This window comes from Phyllobates terribilis, unplaced genomic scaffold (genome assembly GCF_046119375.1).
Source record: "Phyllobates terribilis strain yellow unplaced genomic scaffold, ASM4611937v1 Scaffold_3__8_contigs__length_932513732, whole genome shotgun sequence".
Lineage (NCBI taxonomy): Eukaryota > Metazoa > Chordata > Amphibia > Anura > Dendrobatidae > Phyllobates > Phyllobates terribilis.
Genome location: NW_027362763.1, coordinates 860,855,576 through 860,866,595, shown reverse-complemented (window position 1 = coordinate 860,866,595; position 11,020 = coordinate 860,855,576). Strand labels below are relative to the sequence as shown.

The 11,020-nt window shown below is 42.1% G+C and overlaps 1 protein-coding gene across 1 annotated transcript in view; it reads right to left on the bottom strand.

Moving 5' to 3' along the window:
* Positions 1 to 585: 585 nt before the first annotated feature.
* Positions 586 to 11,020, bottom strand: part of LOC141257720 (heterogeneous nuclear ribonucleoprotein L-like) — an 88,713-nt gene continuing 78,278 nt past the window's right edge. The window contains exon 13 of the mRNA XM_073672614.1: positions 586 to 5,254. Coding sequence (XP_073528715.1) covers positions 5,199 to 5,254 — 56 coding nt within the window. The 3' untranslated portion in view covers positions 586 to 5,198. The remainder of the gene's footprint in view (positions 5,255 to 11,020) is intronic.

Below are 11,020 nucleotides of genomic sequence, written 5' to 3'. Positions count from 1 at the left end.
CAGGTGTATACAAGGTGTAGTTTCATACCCGTGTTTAGTTTAGCTTGTTCTGAGTTGCAGATGAAACATCCACCTGATGCCAGATATATGGTCCTCTCACTCTTGGGCAGTAGGGCAGCTAAGGGCACCAGCAATGGTACTGCCACCCATTTCAGACGCTTAGTAGGGAGAATAGGATGAAGCATACAGTAGACAAACCATGCAGCTTGTCATAAGTGCTTCTTGATATAACTAGTAATAATTCTACAACCGCAATCTTTTATATAGGTTTCTATTGAGGGCAAGCCAGAGTTGCAATAAGAAAAAAGACTTACTAACACACAATAACCGTTTGGATTTGCCTGCTGCTGATTCTCAGACAGGTGGCGTGACTTACTACATCACAAAAGAGCAGTTGGCACATGCTGCCAGAGCGTCTGGATCTATTCCTAGGAAGTGGTCGATAGCTGACGGACTTCAGGACTGGAAGTAAAACTTTGCTCTATGTCCTGCTTGAAAAATAGTTCAGGTGGCTAGAACTTCATTAAATATTAAAAAATAAAAATACAGTAAAAAAGTCTAAAACACTGCAGATATAGTCACACATTTAGAATGAAAACAGTTGACCACATTTATTAAATGAATTATCAGTTCAACTGATGCTATACATCAACACAATTACATAATAGAGAAATTTTTACACAAAATGTGGGAATTCTATGAAGACTCGCGGCACATACAAAAGTAAAATAAAACTTGTGGTTACAATGATGAGGAACCTACTCATCACAATCCATCAATAACAGAACATAATGTGAAAATAGGCTGTTCCAGGGAAATTCTCACAAATAGTCAGTGCACAAGGTGCTCTATATTTAGGTTTATTTTAGAGCAAGGATAGCGTTATTACAGTGTTTTTAGCCATTTGACCTTCATGTATTTGGGACAAAGTGTCTAAAGTGACCATAATGGGGAATTAGCCATTTGTATGAACTTTAAGAGGATTCTGGCTGACACACCATTAAAAGGCTTTTCTACTTTTAGAAAAGTGAACCCAAATGTTTCTTGTAAAATAACAGCCAAATAATACTCACTTTCCCCTGCTCCCCACCATCTGTGTTTTCGCTGAGCAGGTACTCACTTTATAATTGAGCTGGTACTCGCCTTTTTCTGCACCATCGCTGGCACTCCACCACTGCTCCAGTGATTGTTTACAGGTTGCCGCGATGATGTCGTTACTACAGCAAGCATCACCGCTGCAGCCAATCACTGAGGTCTGTGTCTTGTGCTGTCTACATGAGTTGGGGTACGGAGCTCAGTGATTGGCTGCAGCGGTGATGGGCGCTGGAGCTATTAAGTCACCGCTGCAGCCAGAACACAGAGACCAGAGCAGCGGTGGGATGCTGGAGATGGGATGGGCGAGTACTATTTGGCTTCATTATTTTATGAACTTTTTTCTAAAATATGAAAAAAAAACCTTTAAGAAAGCAGAGCCCCATTCTTGACCAAGTAATAAATGGTAGCACGGAATCTTTTATTTGCGAGGTCCTAAGCAGGGCGTATGGACAGGTATTGTCCTAACAGAATAACCTTTTAAATAAAGAACTCACGTGTGAACATACTGAAAATTCTTAAATATAGAAATTATTATAATTCCTGTGTTCTGGGCAACGTATTGCAGATTTAGGTCTATTAATTAACTGTACCTTTGTTTTATGTTTTTGTTTTACTTTTGATGTCAGAAAATTAGTTTGAAATGTTGTGAAAACCAATTACTAGCCACAGGAAATATTAAAAAGACAATTCATAGAATATCTAATGTTTTTAATTGATCACATAATAGAGGAATAGAAGATTTTTAAAATTATTCCAGATAAGGATATGGTCTATAACGCTCTGGTGAAATTGTGCCTATAACCCAAAAATAATTTGTAATTGACCTTAAGTGATGGCAATGCAATTAGGATATTTAGCCAGTATGTGGTACCTGAAATATTATCTATATTAGCAATAGAGCAGTGCCCCCTAGTGGTCATTCATAATAACCTAGATTAATACAACTCCGTTATGCACAGGTGTGAAACAGCTGCAGTAGAGGATCATGAGGCCTCTATGGTACTTCCTCATGCATCCGATTTCAATTGTGCATGGTCTATTGGACTCCATTGTATTCTCCTCTACAAGCAGCACTGCTAGGAGTGATCATTTCTATACACATGAAGTCTTACAGTCCATGCATATGGCTCTGCAATGAGTCTTCAATCTAATAGAGATACCAATTTAGGTTAATGTAACATGTATCCATGTGGGTGGATATGCATTACTGTATTGCATGCAGTATGGAGACTAAATAACATCACTGTGAAATTCAGTTGTAAACGAGACCTGTGCTGTAACAGTAAGAATGACCTCAGGGAATGTGGCTACAGTGAAGCATGGTTACAGGGAAGCATCTCTTTATGTGCACCTGTCCATATATATAGTAGCAGCCTATATGCAAACAATATATTAAAGGGAGAATTAATAGTGTCACTGGATGCAAAGAACTAACAAGTCAGTCAGAATGGTACTGGTGTTAAATATAAGGGAGCACATGGCATAGTTTGGTGCAACTCACTAGGATAGATATATTTATCTTCTCTGCCCCATTGGTATATGTCAAGCCAATGTTGGCATATAGTATGGCCCCTTTTTCTACACATTTTTCAAATCAAACTACAAAGTGTTTAAAAGCCATAAATGGCGTAAACCAGGTCAAACCGTTTGTACTATCTGCAACGGAATTCTGATGCATTTTGTTTAGTAAATCTCACCAACTGTTCTCCATATTCATTCTTTTTTCTTTGTGACTCCATAAAGGAGCAGCGTTCCTTCATGGAGCCACATTTGTAGCCTTAGGCTGCCTTTACATTTTGTGGCCAAAGCGCATTTCTTTTGCCGCGTATGCAGTAAAACTGCAAAATGTCACGATTTTTGATGATTGTGACAAAATGTTGCATTTGTGCTGGAGTTGCAAAAAAAAAAATGCACCCTGTCCACCTGGTGTGAATGCAGCCTTTGGCTGGTTTCACACGTGCGAAATTCATGGGTTAAAAGTACAGGTTGTGATGTACATGTACAGGGCTATAGGTCTCCAGACCAAAACTCTCAACAACCTTAGACATATTTGAGATTATTTAGTTTGGATTAAGACAACCATCACCAGTCCGGAGATTGTGGTCCATATTCAGACCGTGAATATCAGGGTAAGACCATTACTAATTCACAACAGGCTAGGTGGTCTGAAAAGCTGGGTCCACATGCAGCTTATTATCTCAGCGGCAACCGTACAACAAATCCACAGAAAAATCTGCATTTTCAACGTGCAGATTTCACACCTCACATTGGAGGGGTTCAAATCTGCGGCAGAAATTGACATTCTGGGAATTTTAAATGGAACCCGACACCAGGGAAAAAAAACAAAAACGCTATTAACCAGAAAATATAGGGGTTAATCTGCAGGTTGATAGCATTATTAACCTGCCCGGTGTCTGCGCTTTGCCAAACCCTACAGGGACAAAAAATTAACTATTTCCCCCAGCAGCATTCGGGTTTCAGTCACGGGGGCGGGGAAGGTGTGGGTTCAGTCACTGCTCTGAGAATACAAAGCGGCGGCTGTAACTGTGCCCCCGGCCCTGACGGATACTGGCTCTGCATTGAGGCCGGCTGTCAGTCAGGGTCGGGGGCGCAGCTTCAGCCGCCACACAGAGTGGTGACTGAACCCCGACCACTGCCGGGAGGAATAATGTTAATTTTCTCCCTGCAGCGTTCAGCTAAGTGCAGGTGCCAGGCAGATTAGTACTGCTATTAACCTGCAGATTAACCGCATATATGCAGGTTAATAGCATTTTTTTCTGGTGACAGGTTCTCTTTAAAGTGAACATACAGGTTAAATTCTGTGCACCATATAGATTAGATTTGTAAAATATTTAGCTGCATGCCTGCCATTATAAAACTTTGCAAATTACCGTATTTTTCGGACCATAAGAAGCACTTTTTTTTCCCAATATTTGGGAGGAAAATGGGGGGTCTTATGGTCCGAACGTTACCTGCGGTGGTGGTAAAGAGGGATCGCAGGGCCCTCCAGGAACGCGGTGGTGGTAGCAGAGGCAGCAGCAGAGGTGAGGCAGAGTGGCTGGGGGCCGGCACCTGTGCCTGGCCGGTACTGGGGCTGGGGCCGGTGTCGGGCTGTGAGCGGCATTGGGCGGCGAAGCAGTGTGGCCTGTGCAGGTTTCCGGTGTGCGTGGCCATCTTCCTAGAGCTGTGATCTACAGGAAAATGGCCGCCCGAGCCAGCGCATGCGCGGAACGGTAGATTCGGCGGCCATTTTCCTGTAGATCACAGCTCTAAGAAGATGGTCGCGCACACCGAAAACCTGCGCAGGCCGCACTGCTTTGCCGCCCGACGCGGCTCACAGCCCGGCACCGGTACAAGCCCCAGCCAGAGGTCTCGGCCCCAGCCAGAGGCCTCCGCACAGGAACCGGCCAGGCTAAGGGCCTCAGCCAGGCACAGGCCCTGGCCCAGCACAGGCTCCACAGCATCTGACCTCTTCTGCTGCAGCCGCTGACTTCCTGAGGGACCCTGCCTCCTGTGACCCTCGCTCCACTGCCCCCCAGGTAAGACTATTCAGACTATAAGATGGATCCCCATCTTATAAAAAAAAATTTTTTTTCTATTTTCCACCCCAAAATTTGGGGTGCGTCCTATGGTCCGGTGCGTCTTATAGTCCGAAAATACGGTACATCTATGCAAATACACAGTAAAAATCCTTCTTGCAACAGTAACATGGTAACTTTTTTAACCGGTCTACTAAAATGCAAGCTGGGATAAATCATCATTACATACTGAATCTGTGGACTGCATTTGAACATTGAGATTTCATTTAAAAGATATAATTGGAATAAAATAGGTTAGTATTTAAAATCGAGACCTGAAATTGTGAGGTCAGACAGATTACATAAAGCATGAGTAAAGTCTAGTAACAAGAATGGAAATATACTCCATTGTTAGCATTCACTAAACATTACATTCTGAAGTATAAAAACAAACCATTGCAAAATGATATTAGAAACATGTAGTGCTGCTTAAACACCCAATAACATTTAACCATTGCAAGGCATTGATAATCATGCACAGTAAAAAAACAGAATGGGTGTTCGGGGTCCTCTGGGACACTGGCTTCACAGGTGGGAGGAGGTGGAGAAACACAATTTCAGTGTGTAAGGATTCGAGCCGTCTGTGGAAACAAAAAATATCAGGAAGTTTATCAACAGCAAATGTTTTTTATTAGGTCTGAACATTTTTTTTTTTAAACTTCCATAAAGTTGCCAATCTATAAAACAAAAAATAATCTTTATGCTAAAGTTTAAAGGTATTATTTGTAATTAGAAGCAATTGCTTTTTCTTCCCTCGAATTGGTGCCACAAGAGTCCACAGGCCGTGGTGGGTATTGAAGCCCATCCACATCCAACTGAATGGAGGCAGGGATGCAATATAAGACACAATTCATGAGCACAACTTTACTGTTTCCAGAGAGAAGGCAGACCATTCTTTCTAATTCCTGACCATCAATTTAAAGGCAGTCTGTCAGCCATGCTAAGAGTACACTTGGTGTACCCCTGGCATGGCCAAACATCTAACTGGAATCTGTCAGCAGGTTTGTCATGTACAATACATCCAGTAAACAAGTCCCAAGTAAATTATGGTTAAATCTTAAATAAATACAATGAGAAGTGTAAGAATAACTGAGTCAATATGGAGAAATATATGCTAAATTGTAGTAGATGGTTACAACAGGAAAGTACAAGTAATTATAAATAAATTGTTCAATACAAATATTTAATTTTATTAATTGTTTTACCTTTATTATTCATGGGAGTATTTCTTTTCCGCTTGATGATAGATCTCATACTCCCATAGACTTATAAGACTGTCTTAGGCTATTAGACTTGCTATGTAATCTGACAGCAGCACGAGGTAGGGACAGAGACCTTGATTCAATTTACTTTACTGGGTACAGAAGCTATGACAGAGTGACTGATTTCTCTGCTGCAGATCTAGCAGAGCTCAGTTGTTGAGTTATGTATAACACCGTCCACACCACAGCTTTCTGTGTACATTGTAAAGTGACTGAGAGCTGCTAATCAGTACTGGGGGTGGGGTTGGACTAGGATGCACGAGGCCAGTTGTCCTGTAATGATAATCTCCTGCTGATAGAACACTGATTGTACTGAAACAGCAAAACACAGCCCAGTAAGTGACACATCACTATAATCAGCGTCTCTGCTCCGACATTATGGAGGTCTCAAATTACATAGCGAAAATATGGTGATCGATTCCCTTTAAGTGAACCTTCCCATCTACTTGTATTCTCTCCATCTCCAACCCCCCTCTATTTTGATTGATAGCTCTTGCATTCTATAGCCAGAGAAGGCCTGAGATAGATGAAAAACAAGAAGTAGGTGGGAAGGTGAACTGAACTGTTTGGCCACACCAAGAGTGCACTGAGCAGCAGTATAGACTCCCACGGCCCCACTATCAGTATTTGGTCAGTATTCGGTCAGTATTTTTTCTCAGGAGTGGGAGCCAAAACCAGGAGTGGGTGATAAATGCAGAATTGGTGACTTGTTTCTATTATACCTTTTCTCTGATTGTTCCTCACCTGGTTTTGGCTCCCACTCCTGAGAAAAAATACTGACCAAATACTAGGGCCATGGCCTAAGTTGGTATATCAGCAGCAGGGCCCAGAGTGGACAGGCAAAAGGGATTTTAAAAAGGTAAAGATATTAAAGTTTGTCATTTTTATATAAGAGGAACATCTTTTTGTGAAAGCACACTGGCAATTGACTACTACTTCAGGGCAGTAGTGAAATATAAAACACTACAATCCGTGAACATTTGAAAAATTACAGCAGTTTTACAGAAATTTAAAAAAAAAAAACACTGCAGCAAATAAAATAGTAGATTCTACAAAAACGAAACCATATGATGTAAATAAACCTTGTAGCACTCGCAGTGCAGCAGAGCTGAGAATGGGATAGTTCTATCTATAGTTTTATCATACTTTGCCACTAGCACATGCACTTCTCTCTTACACAGGCTTCACACTGCCCTTTTTGCACATTTTTTGTGCTTTTGAAATGTGGGGGGGGATTTGAAAAAATACATGTTTAACTGTGATTTGCTGTGTTTTTACAGGGGAAACTTTTTGATATTGTGTTTAAATTGCACGACCAATATGGCTTCACTAAACATAAATACATACAGTCTTACAAATGCATTTTCTCTACCTTCAAAAGCACAAAAACAACAATATAGACATGGAAGTAAAAGGAAAAAAAAAACACAGATAAACCACATCTGAAAAAACACATTGAGAGATGCTGCTGCATGCCAAATGGGACAGTAGGTATGGCAATCATCCAACACCTGGCAGGTTATGTGCAAGTGTCCTAATAACTAACAGGACAGATGCTCAATACCCGGCCTGGCCCCTGATGTTTGCCACGGCTACTGTCCAAATTGGTGTGCAGCATAGTCTCTCAACTCCCCTTCAACTCTTGAAAATAGAATTCACTTTACTGACTTTCTCAAGAGTTTAGCGGCATATCAGTTTTCACTCAATGCAGATCTTCGATTTTTTAGGTAAGCATGTAGAACGAAAAAGCAATATGTATAAGATTTTGTGGAGGAAACAAGATGCAAACTTTCTAACAGAAGTTTTGTGCAAAAATGTGCTACTTTTACCAATTTTATGACACTCTTCTCACTTTACAAAAGGTGTCCAATGCATAACGGTAGGGAGCAGGGCAAAAACCAACTGACATATGCTTTCATTTGGCCAGAAATTGGCGTAACTTATAGTGGAAATCTATTCCAGTTACCAGCCAATACATTGCCAATATTAGTAAGTTCCCCTCCTACAATTTACAGTTAGATGCAATCAATGATGCACACAGCATTTGCAGTTACAATATCTGTACCTTGACTAAAAGAACAAGACACTTCCAGAGCAAGTACAGATTCACCTCTCCGCACAGAGGATGTGGTTCAGCTTATATCTATTGTGCTGTAGGCTGAATTCAGACATCTCAGCATCACAATCCGAATACATACCAAGCGTCCCCAGATTGGCCAAGGGTTTTCTAACCCAAACCCAATAGCCTCATAGGCATCTATAAAGCTGCTTAGTTTGGATAAGGAGATCCGCTGCGGCTCCAGAAATCACAGTTCATACACAGATGTCAGAATTCAGCCTTACTGATGAGCCCTGCTAATCAGATCTGAAATCTAGAGACAGAAGAAAATGAATTCCGGTACTTCAGATGCTGTCACTATACCCGCAACGATACAAAAACAAGACACAGCATTACAGGGTAGACACAGCTAAACACAATATCAATCTGAAATATTACTTTCAGTTCCTGCCAGGGTGAGGATAAAATGAGTACAGCAGAGGAGAATTGGGGCCAATTTGCAATAGACAAGTTGTGACGCATGTGCACTTTCTCCCTCTTAGGCTAAGTGCCCACGATGCAGAAATGCTGCAGATGATTTTTTCCGCATCTGCCTGGCAGGAAAAACGCATGGGGATTTTACATGCGTTTTTCCTGCCAGGTAGAAGCATTTGTCAAGCGTTTTTGCATGCATTTGTGCATGCAGGTTATCAAGCGCTTTTCCAAGTGATTTTAGCATCACTTGGAAAAGTGCATGACCAAGTTAATAGTTAAAAAAAAAAGAATAAAAACGGTAAAAAATAAAGATTATACTTACCTTCTGATGGCCCCCGGTCTTTTCTACGCTGCGTCCGGTCTCTTGTATGGCTCGCGGTGGTGTGAAAGGACCTTTCATGACGTCATTTAGTCTTCTGACAGGTCAGGCGACCGCCGACGTCATCGGTCGCGTGACCTGTCACATGACTAAATGACGTCACCGCAGGTCCTTTTAGACCATCGCAAGCCGTACAAGAGACCGGACGCATCGCTGAGGAGACCAGGGGCCGTCGGAAGGCAAGTATGATCTTTATTTTTTATTTTTAATTCTTTTTTTTTTTTTTTTACAGGTACTATGGTATTAGGGTCTGGAGGAGAGTCTCCTCTTCTCCAGACCCAGGTACCATCCGCACATTGAATCGCTTAATATCCGCATGTGCACATGTAGGGATGCAGATATTAAGCTATTCAATGCAAGTCGATGGCGGCAAAATTGCCGCGATGCAGCAGAATAATTGGTAGTGCTGCGGATTTTTCCGCAATGATAATTGGGGACCATAGGGCACGTATTACCATGCATTTTTTACGCGTTTTCGCGGCGGAAATTCCGTGGCAAAAACGCTTGAAAAACGCATAGTGGGCACGCAGCCTTAGTGTGGATTAAGGCTGAGTTCACACGATGCGTTTTTCATGCGTTTCCGTGGCGTTTTTGCAGTTGCGGAAACGCATGGTAGAAGGGCAGCAATGTTCCCCAATGGAAATCCGCATGTGCTGTGCCCATGATGCGGATTTTTCCGCAGCGTAAACGCTGCGGTCAAAAATCCGCAGCATGTCAATTAATTTTGCGGAAACGCTGCTCTTTTGCCGCCATTGACTTGCATTAGACCGCATGGAATCCGCATCACTGTATATGTTGATGCGCTTTTCATGCGGTCTAATGTGCGGATGATACCCGGGTGTGGATGAGAGGACTCTCATCCAGACCCAGGTACCATTAAAAAAAAAAGAATAAAATAAAAAATATATATATTCTCACCTTCTGACGGCCCGCGCTGCGTCCTGCTGGCTTCCCGGGCACTTCGCGGTTGAATGAAGGACCTTCGCTGACGTCAGAATCATGTGACGGGTCACGTGACGCTGACGTCGGAAGGTCCTAAAGTCTTCACTGCCGGCAGCCGGGACCGATGAAGCAGGACACCGGGGGCCATCAGAGGGTAAAGTATAGATTTATTTTTTATTTTTTGACATTCACACACTATATAAATCCATGCCGGTTGCATGGATTTATATAGTGTAAAGTTGACAAGCACTTTCCAAGTGATGCTAAAATCGCTTGGGAAGCGCTTGTCAACCCACATGCGGAAATGAAAGTGAAGACCGCTTCATTTCCGCATGTCCCTGGCAGGAAACCGCATGTACAATCCGCATGCGTTTTTTCCTGCCAGAGAGATGCAGAAACGCTCAGGAAAAAATCCTGAGCATTTCTGCATCGTGTGCACATACCCTTAGAGTGATTAGGAATGTATTAACCCAGCCAAAAAGAATGGTGCCATTCTATCCAGCTCACTCAGACTGGGGCTTTTTCATTTCAGAAAGCAAGGAATGTAAATCAAACAATAAATAAATGAATAATGACTCCTGATAATAAGTTATGCAGATTTATAATAGTCAATATTCAATTACAGTCATACTCCCAAAGAAGTGAAGAGCAAGCAAATGTTTTAACTAGTAGGAATAGAGACAGGAGACCTCTCTTTGAGAGACACATATGGGGCTTACAGGTAAGTATCCAGTAGATAGATCATAAGTGCCAATTTGCGAAGATATGAATACCCTGTCAAAGTACACATCAATGTGGGAAAAAAAAATCTACTGGCATGTGCTACATGTACATGTCTACCATTTACCCTTTCACTACCAAGAACTGTGGAATATATTATAATTTTATATACAATAAGTGACAACAGTTAGATAGATCAAAGCATGTCAGAGTCATGAACCCCTCTCCCTATACAGCCTTCCAGGGAAGAGGGGCGTGGGACCTTGATCTAGGGTCAAATGTAGGGGGTGTAATCACTCCCTGTGCCTAATCGGATCATTTATAGTCTACTTAAAGGGGTTGTGCCACCATAAAGACCAGCTGATCGCCCACTACGAGGACGGAATGGAATAACTCCAGGGGGCGCTAGGGAGAATACTTCAGAAGATAAAAGCTTGGTAACACCAGGGGGAGCTAGGAAGCATATGTCAGAAGTAGTGTTGAGCATTCCGATACTGTAATATCGGGTATC